This window comes from Leuciscus leuciscus (genome assembly GCF_965113295.1).
Source record: "Leuciscus leuciscus genome assembly, chromosome: 3".
Taxonomy (NCBI): Eukaryota; Metazoa; Chordata; class Actinopteri; order Cypriniformes; family Leuciscidae; genus Leuciscus; species Leuciscus leuciscus.
In genome coordinates, this window is record NC_138727.1 from 26,218,344 (window position 1) to 26,243,279 (window position 24,936).

At 40.7% G+C, this 24,936-nt stretch overlaps 1 protein-coding gene and 1 long non-coding RNA gene across 10 annotated transcripts in view; both read left to right on the forward strand.

Annotated features, from left to right (window-relative positions):
* LOC309495635 overlaps positions 1-6,405 on the forward strand; it is an 18,481-nt gene extending 12,076 nt beyond the window's left edge. For both annotated transcript variants that reach the window (XR_014204733.1, XR_014204734.1), the window contains 2 exons: positions 1-5,620; positions 6,301-6,405. The exon at positions 1-5,620 is cut by the window's left edge. This is a non-coding gene — a long non-coding RNA (uncharacterized lncRNA). The remainder of the gene's footprint in view (positions 5,621-6,300) is intronic.
* Positions 1-24,936, forward strand: part of psip1a (PC4 and SFRS1 interacting protein 1a) — a 268,546-nt gene that overhangs the window by 131,870 nt on the left and 111,740 nt on the right. For 4 of the 8 annotated variants that reach the window (XR_014204723.1, XM_082165411.1, XM_082165417.1 and 1 more), the window contains exons 5-9: positions 8,363-8,446; positions 8,550-8,639; positions 18,083-18,145; positions 18,279-18,357; positions 18,461-18,554. Coding sequence is in view for 7 of the 8 variants with exons in the window: in XM_082165411.1 (XP_082021537.1) it covers positions 8,363-8,446; positions 8,550-8,639; positions 18,083-18,145; positions 18,279-18,357; positions 18,461-18,554 (410 nt within the window). In the remaining variant the exon portion in view is untranslated. Of the gene's footprint in view, positions 1-8,362; positions 8,459-8,549; positions 8,640-18,082; positions 18,146-18,278; positions 18,358-18,460; positions 18,555-24,936 lie in introns of all 8 variants that reach the window. The other 4 variants (XM_082165413.1, XM_082165415.1, XM_082165414.1 and 1 more) reach the window with 4 other exon arrangements.

The following is a 24,936-nucleotide window of genomic DNA, read 5'->3' on the forward strand; positions in this document are numbered from 1 at the left end:
TAGATAGATAGAAAAGGTAGATAGATAGATAGATAGATAGATAGATAGAAAAGGTTTATAGATAGATAGATAGATAGATAGATAGAAAAGGTTTGAAGATAGATAGATAGATAGAAAAGGTTTGAAGATAGATTGATAGATTGATAGATAGATAGATAGAAAAGGTTTGAAGATAGATAGATAGATAGATAGATAGATAGATAGATAGAAAAGGTTTGAAGATAGATAGATAGATAGATAGATAGATAGATAGATAGATAGATAGATAGATAGATAGATAGATAGATAGATTAGTTATAAAGAACATAAGCTTAAAGCTTAATTGAGTGTCAATGGCTTCAAGCAGTTTACATTAAACAGTTCAAACAGACATGGACTTTTGGTCAATAAAAGTCTATGGGATTTTTAATATTAATTTTTAAGAAAACCATAACTCAAACCAGTCTGAAAAGATATAGCAACTCAAGTCAGAACAGTATGAAGGTCTGACCCGAGTTTAGTTTGGAGTATGTAGCTTGAACGGTCTAGGAGGAGTTAGTGCAGATACAATAGGTGCCTCCGCACCTTCGGTGCTTGGCCCCCTAATAATAAGAATGGGAACAGATACAATAGGTGCCTTCGGTGCTTGGCCCCTAAATATAGCTGCAAGCAGCCATTATCGGGGCCAAGCAGTATAAGACGACAAGACATGGCTGAAAGTGGCTGATACCAACTGCAACAATGAGCAATTAAAGACATTTAAAGAGGATTTTAGGCGAAAAAATGGCCGCCATTTAGAATTTTCCGAAAAAGCTTCTTTTTCGAACTCATCCTAGACGTTTTGTCCGATTTGCACGAAAATTGAACCAGATCAACTTCAGGCAGTGGTGACAAAAAGTTATGGAATTCAAATTGATTCGTCAAAGCATTTTCGTTAAACGCATGAATTTTTTTTACGTAGAACTTGCAAAAACAGTTGTAAGGCTGTATCTCCGCAATGGTTTATCGTATTCAGACCAAACATGGTACTTGTACTCACAAGCATGACTTGAGGCTACATGCTGTGTTTCGACACAGTGCAACACCTACTGGTTTGGAGATATGAAAAATGGCTAATTTTGCTTATAACTTCTGAACAAATTGTCAAAAAATCATAAAATTGGTCTCGTTAGATTCAGGGTAACATGCCGAGTCGACTGATATCGAATTTTACCATATCAGCCATTTTCGCTGTCGCCATTTAGAATTTTGTACCAAAATGCCCAAATGCAAAAATATTGATAGTAAGGGGTAGTAAAATCCAATCAAAGTCATGTGTCAGTAATTTTTTACGTGTTTTTTCATATAAATGTCTATAACTCAGAAGTGAATTGAGATATTTTCACCAAAATTGATACACATATGTATGGGTTCACTCTGAGGACACATACAAAAAATGGTGGGACTGAGCCTCTTGGTGGCGCTATAATAGAACAAAACAGGAAATTCCAATTGACTTCAATACAGTTTTGTGAAATAAAATGCTATACTAAACAAATGCATTGGTGTAATATGATGAAACTCAGAATGTGCCATCAGCACCATTCCCTGAAGGTACCCAACATATTTCGAGACAGCGCCACCTTTTGGTCAAAAGTTATAACAAAATTTTCAAAACTGTTTATAACTTTTAAATAAATCGGCCTATTGTAATGCCACTGGTCTTAACCCTTTCACACGTAAATTAAAAATATTCTGGCTTACCCCCCAGCGTGAGTTTTTCAAGGCGACCGTTATTTAGAACGTGTCACTTTATGGTTTCCATGGTAACGCGTCATTGCTTGTCACGTGACACACCGCAGCAACAACAGAGCTGAATGAACGATGATCTGCTTTTATGTAATTTTTCCTTTTTTATTCAAAATATTCACAAATTTGTTAGATATGGCATGAAATATCTGATATTCCGATTGTCAAATATATGCAAGTGGAAGTGTTTTGTTGTTTAAACACCTTTATAACGATCGCGTTAGTTGAGCTGTATGCGCGATGGGCGCCGCCATCTTAGTTTGTGCCGCAGATGCAGTTCAGAGAATCGGATCTGTTGGATTTACAACACGTGAATTCATCCACTTCTCCTGAAATACATAAAAGTAAGTGGCTGGTGAACTGGGAGAAGAATAGAGTAAACTTTAAAATTACTTACACAATGTGTATCTGATATGAATAAAACGTGTCTAATTATAATGGAAAGGATTATTATTGCCTCTTCCTTTGACATCAGTGTGTATTTTACAAACTCTAAATGTATTGTTTTTTTTAGTACTTATTTGTCTGAAACCTAAAAAAAACATTATGTGGTTGAAAACACTGAAAAGTTGTGAAATATGACAGCTCTGAGCGTGCCTGTCTCTGGCTCAGCGCCAGCCAATGCGCGAAAGCACATTTGAATTTAGCAGTTGATCACGTGATGCACTGAACGTTCTAATCACACCGGTGTGATCGTACGCTCCAGGGACCAGCCTATACTGATCACACCGGTGTGATCGTACATGCGAAAGGGTTAATATATTCCTTCGGTCACGCTGAGAACATAGATACCAAGTTTTCCTTATTTGGCCGAACTTCCTGTCCGCCATCTTGATTTTCATTCAAAACCTACTTTTTCAAACTCCTCCTAGACAGTTTGTCCGATTTTCACCAAAATCGAATCGTATCATCTTGAGACCGTGCCAACTAAAAGTTATGGATTTCGTGTCGATAGACAAAACCGTTTTCGTATACCGCAGCAGCAAAGTTGAGGCATGATGCCAAAAGCGCTATTCAGGCTTCATCACTGCAATGCCTTGACAAATTGACACCAAACTTTGTATGTGTCATTGTCACTTCACTCTGACTACATCACATCAGTTTTATAACTGCGCCACCTGTTGGTCGAAAGTGATAATGCATTAAATCATATTTTTAATTATTGTTTCTATGATTTTTCAGGCATTTTGCCTAAAATCCTCTTTAAATGTCTTTAATTGCTCATTGTTGCAGTTGGTCTGACACTTTCAGACACGTCGAAATGTCTTGTCGTCTTATTCTGCTTGGCCCCGGTAATTGCTGCTTGCAGCTATATTTATTATTATTATTATTGTTTTTTTTCTCTCTTCTTCTCTCACTCTTCTGAGACTATTGGGAGAGATGATATGATGTTAACAGTATATGAACAACATAATTGTATGTGATAACCCTAGTGACCTGTTTGTTCTGTTCTTTTGAATGTGTTCTACTAAAAGAATATATAAAACAATAAAAAAGAAAAGAAAATGATTTAAATTGAATTACTCACAGCTTAAGGCGAGACACGGCAGGCAAAAACATCGATTTTTCATGCAGTGGTCGTTTTGAGATTTTGGCCGAGTTTACTCCTTCAATATGTATTATTTCAAGCTGCTATAAAGAAAACGCTGAAAATATACATTACAATGTTTATTTTATTACATTTTGTTTACTTGCGGCAGTAAGTTTCTCCCGAATTTACCAGGAAGTTAGTATTCCATCGCGACATGCCGAGCTCCGTCTGTTCACTGAAGTCTGTCATGTCCGGGATCGTTGTAAAGCTCTGAGTCTCATGCACAACGCTATGTAAACCAAATATGGGCATTTCCTTTCTATCAGTAACCAATCGTGAATGTCCAAAGGGGGATTTAAAGCTAACGACGAAATCTCATTTAGAGCTATTTAAATCTTTAACTGCCGTTTTCTCAAAATATTTTTTTTGCGTTTTTTTTGTCACTCTCCAGTAGAAACATCTCAGCCTATGTAGCACCTATGTACACCAAACTTTCCAGTTATACACTTAGCAGTATTCTGAAGATCTGTTCAGAGGGATTTGTTAATAAATCATTCCTGGCCTGATTTATGTGACATTTTAATTAAAAAAAAATTCGAAAAATCAATATTTTAAGGCTATGGACAGTATATTTTGATTTCCTAGGTAATGAAAGCATATATCCTGAAATCCCTCTGAACATCTTTTGTCATCTTGTGTGTAATCAAAATGAAAAAATAATTTTGCGTCTGGCTTTATCATATTTTCAGATATATCTACTGAAAAAATATGTAAAATTGCACATATTTAATGAGATAATACCTAATTTGCATAATTAAACATAAAAATTTCAAAAATTTGTAAAACATTTTTTGTATGAACTTGTGTAAGTAATGAACTGAGGAAGTTTCATGGTGATATCTATTATTTTAAAATTTTACCCTATTCACCTGTAGTGTCTCGCCTTAAATATATAACCATGTTGCATTTCAGCCCATAAAAATGCAAGCCCTAAAAATACAACGCATTAAAATACAAGCACGGTTAATGCAATGCATATTTTTTTCAATTAGTGCAGTTCTACAAGCTTTTGTGTTTCAAAAACATTTGGCATTATATTACTTCCATATTTTGACTCCATGCACAAATGCAGGCAAGATATTCACACGCATGCACAAAAATCCACCAATGCATGCAATACATATTCCACACATACGACAATACACAAATACACTTGAGAGATCCAGTTGTGCAGACAGCAACAAGCGGTGCTCACTGCAGTGTCAAATGCTGTCCAGCTCCACCTCTCTGGACGTCTAATGGGTGGAGGGGGGTAGGGTTATTATAACTCCACCCATTAGGCCCAAATTACATTCAGAGACTGGACTTAATACTCAACCCATGACTCTGCAGTGAGCAGCCTCTCCACAGCAATCCAAAAACATAAGCAATGCACTGGCAATAGGATTCTGCTTTAATGCCCATGATTGCTCTTTCTATATTGATCATCCTCAAGGCAGTTTCTGGGCATAGGAAAACTAGGCAGTTGCTTAAGGGGCACCACCAACTGGAGGGGGCACCAACAAGTGCATATAAGAATAAAGTGTACTTATAGTTTAAGAAGTATAAGAAAGATAGATAGAATTATTCAAATATTAGCAGAAATACATTATGATTGCCATGACGAAAGCGTCACGATAAAGTGTTCTGTTCGCATGTAGCAATAAAAGCAATGCCTTCATCTACAAGAACAAAATTTTAAATGCAACACTTTTGTTGGGTCCACTGCATGCTCGTCGTCCTCTTCAGGGTCTTGACCTGACTGCAGTTCGTCGTCGTAACCGACTTGAGTGGGCAAATGCTCACATTCGATGGCGTCTGCCACTTTGGAGAGGTGTTCTCTTCACGGAAGAATCCTGGTTGTCACTGTACAGGGCAGATGGCAGACAGCGTGTATGGCGTCGTGTGGGTGAGCGGTTTGCTGATGTCAGCGTTGTGGATCGAGTGGCTCATGGTGACGGTGAGGTTATGGTATAGGCAGGCATATGTTATGGACAACGAACACAGGTGCATTTTATTGCTGGCATTTTGAATGCACAGAGATACCGTGACGAGATCCTGAGGCCCATTGTTGTGCCATTCATCCACGACCATCACCTCATGTTGCAGCATGATAATGCACAGCCCCATGTTGCAAGGATATGTACACATTTCCTGGAAGCTGAAAACATCCCAGTTCTTGCATGGCCAGCATACTCACTGGACATGTCACCCATTGAGCATGTTTAGGATGCTCTGGATCGGCATATACGACAACGTGTTCCAGGTCCTGCCAATGACTACGTTTACATGCAGCCAATAACCCGTTCAAAACCGGGATATTAGCAATAACCCGGTCGCGCACGGCCATGTAAACACCGGCAAAAACCCGGATATGCTCATATCCCGGTTTTTAAAAACCCGGATATTATACCTGGGGTACCCCCTTTCTAACCCGAATATTTGGTCATGTAAACGCGTATCGGCATATCCCCATCAAAAGGGACATTGATTTGTGTTCTGCGCATGTTCTATTCGCAAGGAATCTTGGTCTTTTGAGTAGGGACGGCGCATACAGAAACCCGCGTGCAGTATACCGGAAGTAAACAAGAAGTAGAGGTAAACATGGCGAGACGCAGCACAGCACCACACTTTTGGAGCGAGGAGGAAAGCGCAAACAAAGGCGATCGCTATCTGCCCCGAACTATTCATTATCCGCATGCTGCTGCTGCTGTTGTTGTCTTTGGATACAGGAAAAAGAATCGGAAATGACGCATATTGCGTCTTAAGGAAGTCCGTACGTCCAGACGCTAACCGCGCGTCGCCGTTTAAATCGGGATATTGTACATTCCATGTATACAGGAGTAACTCTCTCTGCTCACGCATGTAAACGCGTTATTCCGAATGTTTCAGAAACCCAAATAGTGACCCTAACCCGACCATAACCCGGATATTGGCTGCATGTAAACGTAGTCAATATCCAGCAACTTCACACAGCCATTGAAGAGGAGTGGACCAACATTCCACAGGCCACAATCAACAACCTTTTTTTTTTTTTTTTTTTGGGGGTGTCCCCCGGACCCCCCCAATACAGTAAAACTGCACATTTTAGAGTGGCCTTTTATTGTGGCCAGTCTAAGGCACACATGTGCAATAATCATGCTGTCTAATCAGCATCTTGATATGCCACACCTGTGAGGTGGATGGATTATCTCGGCAAAGGAGAAGTGCTCACTAACACAGATTTAGACAGATTTGTGAACAATATTTGAGAGAAATAGGCCTTTTGTGTACATAGCAAAAGTCTTAGATCTTTGAGTTCAGCTCATGAAAAATGGGGGCAAAAACAAAAGTGTTGCATTTATAATTTTGTTCAGTGTATGTACAATGAAATATGTGTCCATCTAGTGTTAAATTGAACTCTCTAAGAAAAATGTAAAATATGCAAATACAGTGCTTAGCATAAGTGAACACACCCATGCTAAAGTTGACTAAAAAGAGGAATAAAAAAATCATCTTTTGGAAATTGATATAAATGCCTTAATATTTTTTTTTTTGGAAAACTCCAACCTTTAAGGACACCAATTTTCTTTGTGAATGAATAATGTATTGTAAATAAATAAATGTGGGGAAGCAAGTTTGCATGCTAATAACAGGATCATGCAACTAGCAACTATAGTATTAACATTAATAATAATAATAATGATGTCCATTCAACAGAAAAAATTAAATGTTTGTATTAAATTATAGAAACTTATTGTTTAGCACATTCAAGATATCTGATCAGAAATTCAAAGCTTCACTGTTTATAATAATAATCTTTATTTATAAAGCACTTTTAAAAACAACAGTACAAAGTGCTTTACAAGAATCAAATACAGATGATAAAATAATTGACATTTATCACATTCAAAACATCCGAGCTGAAGTAAACACTATCCAAAACAGGCCAATTAATCAAGTCTAAGCATTCATATTATTTTTAATATGATATATAATATATTTATTCATATTATAACATATTATATATCATATTCATTTTGAATTACAAAGCATATAAATGTTCATCCTAGTTTAATATGTTTCTTATATCAAAGACTGAAATAGAAAGAGATTTTCTATTTCAACATATTTCAGTCGATTTCACTCATCTCAGTATAGCAATATAGTTTTGGAAAAGCCAAACTAGTAATATGTTTATGTAAAAAATACCATGTTTACTAATGTAGAATAAATAACTTGCTCATCTGATTCTCAGCTGGATCAAGTTGCTCAAAATTGTGCTCTTGTTCTTCATTTGTCCAGAAAAAAAGTTCACAGAGATGGCAGAAAGCACACCCTATTTGTTTTGTTTATTTTACAGGAGCACAGTGTTTTGTTTTGTTTTGTTTTGATTGTAAGTGGACACAAATAAAAGTAGACCCTTTTATAGTTTAGAATGTGATGCTTTTATCTTTAGAAGGCCTTTATTAACCCCCACAGAGCCGCGGAGCTCTTTAATCATGAATAGATGCGCTTTGATGGACTTCCAAAGACAGACAGCCATTCACTCCCATTATCAAGCTTGGGAGAGCCAGGAATTTTTTAAAATATAACTCCAATTGTATTTGTCTGAAAGAAGAATGTCATATACACCTAGGATGGCTTCAGGGTGAGTCAAACATGGGCTAATTTTCATTTTTGGGTGAACTATTCCTTTAAAGCAGAATACCAATGCAAACAACTCAACATTTTTGTGTGTAAAAATTTAAGCTATACACACTATTTATAGAATAAATTGTGAACAAATAATCTTTATATGTTTGCATTCTGATGGCGTCCATTTGTGAATCTAGTGCGTGGGATTTGCTGTCTGCATTTATGCACTACTTTGTGTGAGTGTGGATCTTGAGTGCAGTGTGTGGATCTTTTGGATGCATTTGTGGATTGCAGTGCACAAATTTGTTAGATGTTTTGATACTGTTTTCACTCCATATTTGTGCACAAGAATCTTTGTTGTATTGAAAAATGGTTAATAAATGGTTTATTCCCAAAACCCTTGTGCAGATAATGACCGCTGGAGCAAGTTCTGTTAAGGAATTAAGCAGCAATCAAGAGGGAGATGACGAGAAAAGGAGAAAGTCATCTCAAGTATGTGTCTATGTCCATTTCTTAAAAAAATAGTGTCTCTGATCCTGTAACTGGCATGTTAATCTCCTGCGTGGTGGGGCCCTGTGTGTTTGACATCATGCAGGTGGCTAGCAGTGAGGTGGAGGAGGAGGAGGAGAAGGATGATGATGGTGGGGACATGGAGATTTCTGATCAGGGACATCTGAAAGATGAAGTATGTTCTCTTATAGTTTGGTTGAGGTACAGAGGCTCTCTGGTGGGATGTTTCATATGCAAAAGAGATTGCTTGCAGTCGTGAAAAGGGGGCAGGATAAATCACATACTTCCTTTTCCAGAATATTACAAGTAAATTACCGTGAACTAGGGGTTGAACGACATCAGGTTTTTTAAGTCGACATTTATGTGATTAAGTCGAGTTGATGATGACGTGATTAATGAACAAATAAGCCTGAACTTCGAGATGAGAACCGAATGCAGGTTGCCATATGTGCACAGCTATGGCAAAGGACACAGCTGCCCACAATGCTATTGCTCCTACATAACAGCTTGTTTTTATCAGCTCTTTTGTCTTTGGGTCGTTATATTTCTCACAGATTTCTGCTCGTTCTAAATCAGATACCTACGTTGACAGGTATGTAGGACATTGTATTCGGTCCAAATGCAATGATTGGACGAACATTTAAAGCAGACCTATGCCTTCCACGGACCATATACATATAAATACTGTCACGGGGTGAAGAATCACTCGACAAGGCAGGCTTCGTGAAAAGGCCCCGGAGGGTGGATTTATTTACAATCAAAAATAAAACTGGTGAAAGTAGGTAAGCCGGTGCGTGGTGGCTGGTGCTCTAAGTGCTCTGCAGTGCTCAGTCCAATCGAAAGTGGGTGTCCAAAACGTGCTCCAAAGTGGTGGGCTGTCGGTCACTCGCTGCTTTCTGGGGAGAACAGAGAGAAAGGTTAGACCAGCGTTTCATTCGGCTCGAGACAAGAGTCTGTCTGTTTGCTCAGCATGTGCTGCTTATGTGGCTGTGGGCTGATTGATAGCAGCTGTGACCGATCAGCCGGCAGTGAAGACGTGCAGGTGTTTTGTGTTGGTTGCCAGGGCGACGCTGATTCCTCCGCGGACGCTCGTCACAATACATTTAGACCACTTAACTTGGTGATTGCTATCAGAATGTGAAGAGACTTCCAACCAGCAAAACAAAAAATGTTTCTGGAGCAAATCACCTACCCTGCCTTTAAAGCGTCATGGCAGAGCATTAAATCAATTAGTTGACTAGTCTGTGCAACCCCTAGTGTGAACAGGACCTTAGGGTTAGGCTAGAAATAAATCAGTTCTGGTAATTTGCTGGGGAGAGAAGCTGTAATATTACCAAATTACCAATTTTATTTTATTGTATTAATAAAAAAATTATAAAAAATTACTGCAATGAGCATGTACAAAAAACGCCTCGGTTACGACTGTAACCTCGGTTCCCTGAAGAGGGAACGAGCGTTGCGTCGAAATTGACGCTATGGGGAACGCTTTGCGTGATGACATCTTGAAGCACATGTAAAATCAGTCCAATGGTGTGGCGGAACGTCAGAGGCGGGTGACGTCACGTACCAGGAAGCTATAAAAGCCAGCCCGAAACAGAAAACGAAAGCTTCGTAGAGTCTGAAGTCGTGCTGACAGGCATGAAGGAGATATGGCAAGGCGACGCAACGCTCGTTCCCTCTTCAGGGAACCAAGGTTACAGTCGTAACCGAGGCGTTCCCTTTCAAGGGAACTCGCGTTGCGTCGAAATTGACGCTATGGGAAACGTCTATACCAACGCCACCATAGCTACAAATGTCTGTCCTGTGTGAAATCAAGTGAGCAGCACTAGGAAGACAAAACCTGAGACCCTGGAGTAGAGTCTAGATCTAAAGAGTAGAACCTGACGAAGGTGTGCGGTGAGGACCAGCCTGCCGCATCACAAACGTCCTGTAAAGATACTCCTGATAAAAGGGCCTTAGAGGCCTCCATACTCCTAGTAGAGTGCGACCGGACAGCCCAAGGAGAAGGCTGCCCAGCCGCCTCATAAGCAAGTGAGATAGTCTCAACCACCCACTTGCTCATCCTTTGCTTAGACACTGGACCTCCCTTGTTAGGGGACCCAAAGCATACAAACAATTGATCACTTTTACGCCACAGGGCAGCTCTGTGGACATACGCGTCTAACGCCCGAACAGGGCAAAGCAAATTATTCGCCTCCTGGTCCGATTTCGAAAGGGAGGAGGACAGAAGGCCTCCAAGTGCCACGAGGAAAACGAGATACCAAAGGGTCTTTCCCCACAGACATTCCACCCAAAGGACTGTGGTAAGCACCTACGGCCACCACATAAACCTTTAAAGTGGACGGGGTCAGACCTGCAGTGAACCGGTCCTGCAGGAACTCCAGAACTGTACCAATTGGGCAGTTGACTGGATCCAACCGACGGTCACTACACAAAGAGGTGAATACTCTCCAGTTCAGGGCATAAAGTTTCCTCGTGGAGGGAGCTCTGGACTGTAGAATGGTCTCAACAACCTCAGTTGAGAGACCTGACTCTATGAGCTGGGCCCCCTCAGAGGCCAAGCCCACAGGTTCCACAGTTCCGGTCGGGGGTGAAAAATCGAGCCCCCTGCTTGGGACAGAAGGTCCCTCCTGACGGGTAGCTCCAGAGGATGCCCGTCGAGGAGGGACACAAGATCGGGAAACCATACCCTGCCCGGCCAGCGCGGGGCTATAAGAAGCAGGCAAACCCGGTCCCTGCGAACTCTCTCCAGAACTCCCGGGAGCAGAGCAACTGGGGGAAAGGCGTACAGACGTAGCCTCGGCCACGTCTGTACCATAGCATCCAGTCCCAGAGGAGCTGGATGCGTGAGGGAGAACCAAAGTGGACAGTGAGACGTCTCTCGAGACGCAAACAGATCCACTTATGCTTGGCCAAACTCCGTCCATATCAGCTCCACCACCTCGGGGGTGGAGCCTCCATTCCCCGGGCCTCGGCCCCTGTCTCGACAGAGTGTCTGCTCCTATATTCTGGACCCCGGGGATGTAGGCTGCCCTGAGTGACAGCAACTTCCCCTGGGACCACAAGAGGATATGGCGTGCCAGATTGGATAATGGGCGCGAGCGCAAACCCCCTTTGGTGGTTGATATAGGCGACAACCGACGTGTTGTCCGTATGCACTAACACATGGTGTCCCCTGAGACCTGTGATAAAGCTCCTCAGAGCCCGGAAGACAGCTAACATCTCTAGGCGATAGATATGCCAGGAACGATGATGGTCTTCCCACAGACCTTGAGATGAGCGACCCTCTAGGATCGCTCCCCAACCCGTGAGGGAAGCATCCGTCGTTAGTAGTTTGCGACGACAAGGAGCTCCCAGCACTGGGCTCTGGGACAGGAACCAAGGTTTCTTCCACATAACCAAGGCACGTAGGCATCGCCGCGTGACCTTGATTGTGCGAAATGGGTTGCCCCTCGGGGAAAACCCTCTGGTCCTGAGCCACCACTGCAGGGGCCTCATGTGCAACAGTCCAAAAGGTATCCCGTTGGAAGCTGCTGCCATGAGACCCAACAGTCTCTGGAACTGTTTGACAGTGAGTAGCTGGCCTAGCTTTACACTTTTCACAGCTGCCAGGATGAAATCTATGCGTGGCGGTGACAGGAGCGCCTGCATCAACACTGAATCCCAAACCACGCCTAAAAAAGTGGTCCTCTAAAATGGAGAAAGCACACTCTTCTTGGCGTTCAGCCGTAACCCCAACTCTTTCATATGGGCGAGAACAACATCTCGATGTTGAACCGCCATCTGATGCGACTGAGCTAAAATCAACCAATCGTCGATGTAGTTCGTGATGCGAATACCCTGGAGGCGCAGAGGCGCCAGAGCTGCATCCACGCATTTGGTGAAAGTGCGGGGTGATAAAGCCAGGCCGAATGGAAGAACTCGATATTGGTATGCTTTGCCCCCGAAAGCAAACCTCAGGAACTTCCAATGACACGGACGGATGGAAATATGCGTCTTTGAGGTCTATCGTGACAAACCAGTCCTCGGACCTGATCTGTGGCACGATTGTCTCAATGTTAGCATTTTGAACTTGAGCTGCATGACTGACTCATTCAGAACTCGAAGATCTAAAATGGGACGCAATCCCCCGTCCTTCTTTGGAACTATGAAGTACCGGCTGTAAAACTCGGTTTCCCTGTTGGAGGGAGGTACATATTCTATGGCCCCTTTCTCTAACAGAGTGTTTACTTCCTGTTCCATAACCAGAACCTGCTCGGGGCCCACCACTGTGGGCAGGACCCCCATAAACCGAGGTGGGCGTTTCTAGAATTGTATCTGATACCCTTTTTCCACGGTCTGCAGGAGATTCTACGCTGTCAAAGATTCTACTAGAGGTACCAGCCTCTCAAGACTGGTTTCTGGATTGTGTTGCTGTTGAGTAGTCGGTTCGTCGCCCTGTAACGGCGCACCGGCAGGGAACGACTGAACAGACTGCTCTAACACCCTCCTCAGAGGGGGCGGGAATCCCGAGGCCACTACGTTTCCAGGTGGTCCTTGAGATATGTGCTCGCCGGAGACCGCTGCGCCCTGAAACACCGGAGGCGGCAGGGTTGGCAGACCGGTCCCCTGAGGGCACCGACGAGAGACGGGCACCGTATTTTTCTCCTGCTGTTGAGTAGTCGGTTCGTCGCCCTGTAACGGCGCACCGGCAGGGAACGACTGAACAGACTGCTCTAACACCCTCCTCAGAGGGGGCGGGCATCCCGAGGCCACTACGTTTCCGGGTGGTCCTTGAGATAGGTGGTCCGCAGATCCGTTTTACCCCTCGAAGACTGCTGGGTTTGAGAGCGCCCTCCGTGTCCCCGAGATTTTTGTGGGGGAGCACGGGAGGAAACGCTCTGTTTCTGAGTGGCACGGTGCTCATCGCTCTTTTTAGAGGAGTGAGGCTGCTCCCGCTCAGCAGCCTCATAGAAAGAACGGCGGGGGAGAAGTTTCTGAAGTGCAGCTGCCTGTTTTGAAGCTTCTTGTGACTTCGCTACAGCACTATTAACTGCGTCTCCAAATAAACCTTCAGTGGAAACCGGTGCATCCAAAAGAACATGTTTTTCTTTGTCCTTTATATCACTTAGATTGAGCCACAGATGTCTCTCAGTGGCCACCAGGGCTGCCATAGAGCGGCCGATGGATTTGGCCGTCTCCTTGGTGGCCCTGAGAGATAAATCTGTGGCTCTACGCAGTTCGGACACAGTATCGGGACCAATAACCCCGCCCTCCTCACAATCACCCAATAATTCTGCCTGGTATGCTTGCATTAATGACATAGTGTGCAAACATGCTGCAGCTTGGCCGGCGGCGGCATAAGCTTTATGAACCAGGGAAGAAGTGAATTTTACTGGTTTGGATGGTAATGCAGGAGCCTTCAGAGAAGATGCCGTTGCTGGAGAGAGATAGCTCGCAAGCGTCTCTTCCACCCTCGGCATCTCCCCATAACCATGCTCTTTATAATTGTGTATGGAAGAGTAGTGGGATGTTTGTGCAGTATATACTCTGTGTGACACTGGTTTCCCCCACGATCTCGACACCTCGGTGTGGAGATCGGGGAAAAACGGAAGGCTTCTGCACTGAGGCTGTGCACGAGATGGCAGGAAACGTTCGTCGAGCTTGCTTTTCGAACGAACGCCCTGCCTATCTTCTGGCCACTCAACAGATAATCGCTCGACAGCTCTTGTAACAACATCAAGCAATTCTTCAAACGCATGAGACTGAGGTGGCGAATCCTCAGACTCAGCGTCAATACTAACAACTTCCAACTCCTCAGAGCTGGACAATTGCAGTATTGGTGCCTCCATCGGGGGGGAAGAAACCGCAACGCGTGCTTCCACACCCTGATGAGAGGCACTGGATCTATCAGAAAGAGGCTGAGATAAGGCAGAGCCTGTCTCAACATCCACTGATAGATCCATTTGCGAACCCCAGGTCTGTGATCGACGCCGTGCCTCGGCAGCGGCGGGACCAGAGCCCTGGGGAACGCGATCCTGGTTAAATAAAGCCAGGCGGGATCGGAGCGTACGCATAGGAAGCGCATCGCAATGCTCACAGCCAGCACCCTCGAGTGCTGACTGGGCATGCTCTTCACCCAAACAGACAACACAAAGAGTGTGAGTGTCCCCACTCGTTAAATAACGCGGGCAGGGGTGAACACACACTCTAAACTGCTGCTGCTTACTCGCCATAGTTCTGAATATATATATAATACAATATAGACAGACAACACCAAATAACAAGGACAGATTTCACACAGAGCGCAACTGAAGACTCAGAAAGCTTTCGTTTTCTGTTTCGGGCTGGCTTTTATAGCTTCCTGGTACGTGACGTCACCCGCCTCTGACGTTCCGCCACACCAACGGACTGATTTTACATGTGCTTCAAGACGTCATCACGCAAAGCGTTCCCCATAGCGTCAATTTCGACGCAACGCGAGTTCCCTTGAAAGGGAACAAGAAATGCTGATGTACAGAGTCTGCTTTGGGCCAATCATAAGGTTCTGACAGAGATGACGTGATTTATTCTGCACTGTTTACAGCAGTTCACACTTGGAAGTCAGTTAAATATTGTCAAATTGAACAGATAGTGAAACTAAAGCACTAGGCGGAAAAAATCCAAAGCATTTAAAGTGTTAGATTAGTACATTGTATGCATTATTTTAATTTTTTTTTTTTTTTTAAATGAATAGGACTTTTAAATTTTTTTTAAAATCATATGCTCTCTTGTGAGATTAAGACTCTAGACATATTGGTAGTAGAGAGAGCCCAAAAATCAGTTTGACAAATATTGTTTTACCTATATTCCCACTTTCAACTTAATCAGTTATTGGTTCTGCAGTATTGGGCCTACCAATAAATGGCATCCACTAAATTGTAAAGTAGCATATTTATTTTATGTGTTATTAATGTAACAGCTGTTTATTTTGAGGAGATAAATCTATAGTTTTTTTTAAACTTAAAAGTTCGACAGTCTATAATATAGAATTTAAATTGTATTGGTAATCCGTTAGAAATAAACATTCAATATTTCAGTTAATGCAACATCAATAAACAAATACTGAGTGTACATTTAGGCAGCTGGCTCTGTTTTTTAGGCAGCTGGCTCTTTTTTTATGTGGTGAAACAACTTAAAGAACTTTACTTAAAGAACCGATAAGAATGTAAATGTGTACCTTGAAATGCAATGTTAGTCGCTTTGGATAAAAGCGTCTGCCAAATGCATAAATGTAAAGGGGACCTATTTTGCCCCTTTTTACAAGATGTAATATAAGTATCTGATGTCCCCAGAGTGTGAATGTAAAGATTTAGCTTAAAATATCCCACAGATCATTTATATAGCATGTTAAAATTGTCATTTTTGTCCCTTTAAATGCAAATGAGCTGCTCCCCCTTGGCCCCCATTCAAGACGACGGACGGGCTTCAAGAACTCATGCTCCTGTGTCAGGACAATCTCACGCACTGAAAATGTCAGAAACTCTCAGTAGTGGTGTTCGGTTCGAAACGTCTGACAATGAGCCTAATGATGCCTATAGAGCCTGAGAATATATGCTGTATAGAGATAGAACATGTATAGTTTAATTTAATTAAGGTTGAAACTTATGTTGTCATCTTGCTTTTATCCACAATTACTACAAGCCTGTTGTAGCGTCCGAATGATGGCCAAAACTTTACTAGTTTTATGATGTTTATTGTACTTCTCACAAAAGATGAAGCGTCTGTTTCACTCCAGAAAATCATTGTAAGAGATGAATAAAACACAGTACAACACAGTACAAGTGCTCATTAAAATCATATCCATAAACTCTCTCTATCTCTTGCATTAGCATCAACATACACAGCGAATTACACAGAAACACTCGTTACAATTAACAGTAAACAAATATATACAGATCTAATGCCTTTTCGGGGGGTGCTAAATAAACTGGTAAACCTTATATCCGTAAAACCACTTCGATGAACTGTAATAAAGTGCACGCTTACTGCCGTGACCAGTATTGACCCAGAGACTGTAAGCTGGATCACGAACAGTTGGTACTGATCCATCCTTGAGTAACAACTTTTTTGAACAAAACCTGTGTTTTGTTTTGTCCCTTTGTATTTATTGACCTTCGTTCACAGAGCAGTCTGGTGTAAAATTATTTGTGCAGACATAGACGAATTTAGGTATATAGGGGCGCATTCCCTTCAAAAATAAAACTAATCCACTGTATCTTCAGCAGCTCTGATGTCGGGAGTACATGAAGACTGTTATGCTCACTCTTACTGTACATCTAACAACAAAACACCTGAATTACGAGACATTCTTGTCGCTACAGCTGCCTGGAGAAAATGACAAACAGTGTACAACTCGCTCAGGGCAGGGTCTATGCTAAGTCCTTCAGCAGCCATGGGCGGGGCCTGTACAAAGTGACATCACTTTGTACAGAATCTGCAAATGGCTTGTTCTGAGACACTGCTTATGATTTATGGGATTAAATCAGTGGATTAAGGAGTGGGTGGATTTTTATCATTATAGGGTGGTTGTGTACACACTCTGCAGGCCTGGACCGAGGGAGACTGATTTGAAACTAGCGTGTAATTTGCTAAACGATATACAGTGTGTGTTTGCACTCCGGAGAATGTCAAATTATTCCATTTACAACGTGTTTTCGCAGCAGTGAGCAATTTAGCCAATCACAGACATGTTTGTTGATTTCTTGAACGCAATGGCAGGTGTTTAAGTTAGAATCCACTCACTGCTCGAGTTTTTGTCCAGCGCTGAGTTTTGCCAAAGACTACAGAGTTTTGCACGCTCGCAAATCCTCTCTAACAAAGTGTAGACATTATGTAAATAAGAGATTCATTGTGTAGTCAGCTTCAATGGTTAATATAACAGAACTTTGTGAGATCGCGATCAATGAGTGACAGCTTTTAATGATTATAAAGGTAGAGCTCTTTGCACCCTGACTAGGCGATATAATAATTATTTTAATATAGTTAGAATTTGAATAAAACTTTTGTTTTCCATGCTTGACAAGTGGCCATGTACATGCTTCAAAACATAGGCCCATCCGCATATAAATGTGCGATTCACTCTTGAAATTGCGATGATTAACAGTGATAACCATAAAGCAAAAGATGAGCCAAAAATACAACATCTGTAATTTGATTCTGGAACCGAGCCTGGTGCAAACACAGGATTATTTGTATTGGCCACCATGCCAAATCACATATAGGCCTACAGTACGATTTTCTGTTAAAATTAACAGTGGTTTGTGGACGTAGATGCTTTAATAACAAATAATTTGTCTGGAGTCTTTATACCTGGACGTGTAGGCTGTTGGTGACACGTAATTTGTTGTGAAACTATTTCATGGAAATCTATAACAATCTAACATCCCCCACCCCCTCACCTTCAGCCCAACTGCAAAATTTAAATCCCAACAACAAATAGACAAATAGATCCCGACATTAATGTCATCCTGAAACACTGCCAACACACATTTATGTTCAAAAAACATGTAAAAGGGAATTTTGCATAATGGGTCCCCTTTAAGAATAAAATCAGTGGATTGACAATGCAGATATTTTATAATTTTTTGTGGTCTCCAGAACTCATCTCAGAAAGATACCACAAATGTCTCTGCCAAAGCTAAAAGAGGAAGAAAGAGAAAGGTAATCATTCAGTACTCTGTTGATGATGGTGCTTGTGATTAGGTCTCATGACCATAACATAACTGCTAGAATAAAAAAAAAAAAAATATATATATATATATATATATATATATATTTGATTTGGTTTTCACAGATTGAAGCTGAACAGGACTCTGATACAGAAAACTCAAGCCCCACTTCATGCGCTCCTGGTTTAGATGTATTATCAGCAGGTGTAGATTGCCCTTTCAATCTTTCATCTTTGGATGTTTTCTTTTGTTTAGTGAAACAACACATTTATAAATATGAATGTGGTGTGTCTTTGTTCTTATTTAGGTGGACCGATTCCATTACTAAAGCGCAGAGGAAGAAAACCTAAAACGGAGAAATCACTGCAGCTGCAACAACAGGCTTCAAAGGAGCCACTGAGGTCAGGTGGTGATTATTTACAAATGGCTGTGTAACTAATAGTACAGATTCACTATATAAAAGATGGGATGCACCAGTGTTCTAACCTCTGATATTTATTATCTAGCTATAACTCAAATTATAACTCGGTTGTTATTATATATCTGAAAAGAAAAGCTTTTAAACCAAAATAAAAAATGTCTAAGTAAAACCAGGTTGGAAAGGCGACCAATAGGCTTTCTGATTTTGCACACCAACTGTGTGTGGACCACTGATCTACATAAATTACTGGATTGCTCATGTCGTCATAAAAAGTGAAGCCACCCTGTGCCGTATTGGTATTCCCAGTATTCCCTCGCATTTTGTTGAATTAATAGGAAATCATCTGGTTTTAATGAGTAAAAATTACCTAACGAGTCAATGTTTTTATATCTGAAGTATCCCTTTACATTCTTACAATACAAACGACCGGGACATTTAAATAGTTATTTGTTTAACGCCGGGAACTCCCACTTCTTATTAAAAGTGACGTTAATCTTCATTACAGTTGCATATATCAGATCAGCTGATGGACGAGACACCTCAGCATTTGTATTACAAATGTCAAAATGATTCTTCTGAAATCTGAATACAGATTTATGCTTTGTTAGGCATGCTCATACAACTTAATTCGCCATGTACAGTTATTCACTGTGGTTATGTAATTATGTTGTTATATAATATTGTTTTTATATGTACAGTAACTGCTAAGAGAGACTAAGAAAGGGACTTTATGCACTTGTGACGCAAAAATAAAACACTGGTGAGGTAAAAGTACTTTTGATGGCTTTTCTTTATTTGTACTCCGGATCTCTTTCAGAATCTCTTTCAGGACAAATCTGACATGTACTGGACTTGTTTCCATCGTTTAAGAGCATAAGCATTGTCCTTTTTGAAATCTCCTGGTGGTAACGATGGTGAAATCCTTGGGTCTGTGGATGGGTCTGTGGATGCCAAGGTGATTGGATGACCATTAATAATAGCTTCCACTTTGCAAAGAACGGTGTATAGGTCTTCTTCATCCAGATTCTGCACCTTTTAGGGATAATTCAGAACTTTCCGCACAGATCTAATTAACCTGTCCCATGCCCCCCCATAATGTGATCCAGTTGGGGGGTTAAATATCTTTCTTTCTGAAGGACATAATTGATTTTAAGATTCCATTCCTTTATGGCAACTCTTAGCTCACGTTCTGCTCCAACAAAGTTCTTTCCATTCTCAGATTGAAGTTCCTTGTCTTGTCCATGTCTTGTAGTGAAACGTCGGAGTGCATTTATGAAAGAATCGGTGTCTAACGAGGGTGCCACTTCAGTATGTATGGCTAAACAGGTGAAAATTACTCCATACCTTTTCGCAACGCTTCTTCTGGTCTTTACCTTGAAAGGTCCAAAATAATCTTCCCCAACACGGGTAAATTGAGGTTCATTCATGACTCTTTCTGATGGTGAATCTGCCATCTTTTGGCATCCTGTAGGTGAATTCAATATTCGACAGATCATCATCTGTCGAATATTGAATTCACCTACAGGATGCCAAAAGATGGCAGATTCACCATCAGAAAGAGTCATGAATGAACCTCAATTTACCACTTGGACAATACTTATTGCTGTGCTTACATCAGCAATCCAATACTTCTGTCGTAATTTGGACAACATATGATTACGACCACCATGTCCTACCTCCTGGTGTATATGTCTCAGGAGGATATCTGAGATGTGATAATTCTTGGCCAATATGACTGGATGTTTGGATTCTTCAGGCATTGATGCCCTGCTTAATCGTCCACCAACCCTCAAAACATCGTCAAAAACAGGGCAAAGTCCATGAATGTGGCTACTTTTTTTTACGCTTTCACCTCTTTTTAGGCTAGCAAACTCATCAGGAAATATATTTTCTTGTGAGAGTCTAATAATATCCAATTGAGCAGTCTCTAGTTCTTCTGTTGAGAGGTGAGATTTTTCAAGTTGACCTTTGAAAATCTCCATTTCTCTTTCCACAGAGATTCTTTGTTGTCCATTTAAATCAGAATGAGCAAAAGCAAGAGGTTTACCCGCATCCTAAAATCAACTGGATATTGACTTAAGTCCTCATCGTGCCACCAAAGAAACCTTAACAAATCATCATCATCAGCTGGTACTCTTACTTGATGGAACTTTGATTCTACATCTGCCATGATCACCACTGGTTCTTTTCTGAATCTTGTCACCACTCCAATGAGTGAGCTGGTTAGGTCTGTTCCTTGCAAGAGTTGAGCATTAAGTGATGTTCGCTGAAAACTTCACAATCAAATACCACATGGATTTTCTTCTTTGTGGGTTGGTAGACACCATGATGTGGGATGTACCAGATCTTTCTATCACTTTGTGTTAGGGCTGCAAAAACGAATCGATAAAATTCGATTATTAAAAGAGTTGGCAACAAATTTCATTATCGATTCATTGTTGTCGATTCATTATGCCACTCAATAAGTAGCGGAGATGTTTGAGTATTATATATTGTAGCAAATTAGCTCTATGAAATATTAATAATCAATAACTGGTTATAATTGATTATGAATATTTGGATCAGTTAATATAATTAACTTACTGTCGTAAAAGGATATTACAATCAATTAACCTGTTTGTCCCGTGAACACTCAGGATTAATTGTTTATTAACTCTAAGAAATGTACATTTCCGGGGCATGGGAAATGTCTTTCTTAATTTACAGTACTACTAAGAGCAGTAGCAAAAATCTATATGATTAGTGACTCCAGTAATAAGCTTGAGACACAGACAACTTTACGTGTGACATGAACAAGATTTTATTAACTAGTCTAAACACTTAAACTACTCTAACATACACACACATACATGCATACAGTTTACCAAGGGAAAGAGAGCTGAAGCAGAATACAGGAAAGCAAGAAATTATAGCATTGTTTGAAATTCATCAGATCAACAGCCTTGAGCAAACCATCAGTTTAGTTCTAACACGCCCTTCTTTAAAGGGGTAAGGAGGTAACGCTTTAGATTACAGCCCGGAAAGTACTGCGTAATTAAAATGAAAGTACAGTGTAACGTTCGGTAATTACAGTGTACCTATAAAGTACTTACGTGTAAGTATAGGGGAACAATACGTAAAGTTTTGGGAATAAAGGGGTAACAACCAGGAAAATAACAAATTATTTAGGCAAATTATTTAGACTGTAAGTATTCCATGTAGTTACAGGGTAAGTATGACATTGCGGGCTGTAAATTAAAGTGGTATTTCTTACCCTCTTGTTCCATGTAGTTACAGGGTAAGTATGACATTGCGGGCTGTAAATTAAAGTGGTGTTTCTTACCCCCTTGTTTCATGTAGTTACAGGGTAAGTATGACATTGCGGGCTGTAAATTAAAGAGGTGTTTCTTACCCTCTTGTTTCATGTAGTTACAGGGTAAGTACAATAAAAACACATGTACACACACACAATCTGATATCACTCGGAAAACTTTATTTTAAAAAAAAACTACTTATTTAAAAACGGATTTACAGCACTTTCGCTTGCTTGGTTTCCTCCTCCTCTTGTTCCTCTTCTTTTTCTTTCTTTCCACTGATGAGTCTTAAGAAGGAATCCCATGACATGTCTCTTGCTATTCTGTATTATGTGTTAAAAGAAAATAGCCTACAGTAGGCTACAGAAATGTCCTCACCATTTACTCATCTTTTACCCTGATGTCATCCGAGATGTATACAAATTTCCTCCTTCAGATTAACACAAACAAAAGTTTTTAGAAAAATAAATAATCTCTGTAAATGCATATAATGCAAGCTCATGTGTTCCTAAAAGTTGACAACAGCACATACAACAATAACTACAGTAATCCATACGACCCCAATGGATGAATCAATGTCTTCTGAAGTGAAACGATAAACGTTTTTAAGAAAAATACCAAATATAAAAAAAGAATTAACTGTAGACTATCGCTTCCGACCAACTGTCACCTGCGTGTTCATGAGAGGGTTGAGTAAGTTTACGCTTGACAATTTAAAGCGTGACGTAAGCGCACCGAAAAACCGAATGTCGAATTATTATTATTTTTTTAAAATATTTTTATTATTGCTCACAACAAAATACAAACAATAACAGATGATACTAATGAAAAACAAACCATGCAGAAGAACAGACACCAGTTCTCGCGCGAGTTTCACATCAAACTCCTGCGAGGATGCAATGAACGCTTAAAGCTTCACCAAACGCGAAGCCATTCAAGCCGACCCTATGAAGCCGACTCTCATGCACTCGCTGGTGACAGTTGGTCGGTAGCGAAAAGATGAGTAAATTATGAGAACATTTCTGGGTGTACTGTATTTTCTTTTAATACATAATACAGAATAGAAAAATGCTCCTTCTTATGATTAGGCAAATCAGTGGAACGATAGAAAAAGAAGAGGAGGACCAAGAGGAGGAGGAAGCCATGCAAGAGAAACAAAACAGGACAAAACATGCTACTTTCTATCAGGACTTTAGTATTTGAAATGAAAAGTTAATTTTAAAAAATAAATAAAGAATAAGAAGTGTAATATGTTGTAAATCTGTTTTGAAATAAGTTGTTTTTCAAATAAAGGTTTTCCAAGTGATGTCAGATTGTGTGTGTAGGCCTACATGTGTTTTTATTGTACTTACCCTGTAACTACATGAAACAAGAGGGTAAGAAGCACCACTTTAATTTACAGCCCGCAATGTCACTACATGGAACAAGAGGGTAAGAAACACCACTTTAATTTACAACCCGCAATGTCATACTTACCCTGTAACTACATGGAATACTTAGTCTAAATAATTTGCCTAAATAATTTGTTATTTTCCTGGTTGTTACCCCTTTATTCCCAAAACTTTACATATTATTCCCCTATACTTACACTTATGTACTTTATAGGTACACTGTAATTACCAAAAGTTACACTGTAATTTCGTTTTAATTACGCAGTATTTTCCTGGTTGTTACACCTTTATTCCCAAGACTTTACGTATTGTTCCCCTATACTTACACGTAAGTACTTTATAGGTACACTGTAATTACCGAAAGTTACACTGTACTTTCAATTTAATTACGTAGTATTTTCCGGGCTGTAATCTAAAGCGTTACCGGTAAGGATACTTAATGTATCAAATAATGAGACTAAGTTTGATACTTGCATGTCTCGCCCATTTGAATTAAACTGTCCTGATGCAATCTGTTGAGGCTCCAGTTGATCTTTGCTGATGTGGTTTTGATGAGAGAGAACCAGTGGTTTTCAGAGTATCTTTGGTGAATGGAAAGACAAGGCCGCAGCCTGGCACAAGCTTGGTGGGTCCTTAGAGGCTTCTAGTTCAGCATCATCTTCACGTCAGCATTTCAGAAAGGGACTAAGCGAGAGCTAAGAGCTGATCAGTGACTTTAAAGCGTGAAGATGGCACAACCTCTGGAGCTGTGTGAGCCAATGAGAAGATTTCCCTTTGGAGGGACATTTTTACGACCCATTGTCCCTTTGAACATGCAATTTGATTGGATGTTTAACACAAGAATCTTTAAGATGCTTATAATACTAATGCGTCACAAAGTTAGCAGAATGTAATGTAAATTAACAAAACGGGGATGAAGATTGGAGTTTATAGATACCAAAAATGCCACACATTTGATTTGGTTAACCATATTATCCAAAGTCTGAAATATTAACCCAATAGAGTTTACAAGAATACAAAAGACAACCACATTAAAGAAAAATCATGAGATCGGAAAATTAGATACATGTTTACACATTTCTCAAATGGTTATATATAGAATATATAGAATTAACAGGGTTTATTTCTTCTTCTCAGTGAGAATTAAGTAAGAGTAAGCAAGATTAAGTAAGCTTTCTGGACATTCTTTTGGATCGTAAAATCCTCTTATCGGTCTCAGTGTGTCCTGTAACAAGACACCGCGTTCTGCCAGTGTGTTAGCTTCATTTGGGATGTTAGTTTTTGGGGGAAGTTTCACGGGCATTTGTTGGGAGAGAGTTTGCTGGATTATTCATTAAATAAATGAACAATTTGTGTGTCTGATTGGTCCAGATGCTACAATAAAAAAAAAAGCTCAGAGTGAAAAAAAAAGAAGAAAAAAAAGAGCAGAGCGGAGGTAGAGGAAAGACCATCGGAGAGACCCGTAACGTTGTTCTGGAACACATGGCGGAGGCAGAGAAATCAGTAGGACCTGAGTCATCCAAGGTGTGGGAGCATTTCACACAAAATAAATCGAAAAAGTGTGTTAATAGCAAGATATGCAAAAGCGACATGGCATGGCACGGGAGCACCACGGTGATGATTCAACACCTAAAACGTAAACGTAGTCCTTGATGAAGAGGAAGGGAGTTCAACAGCA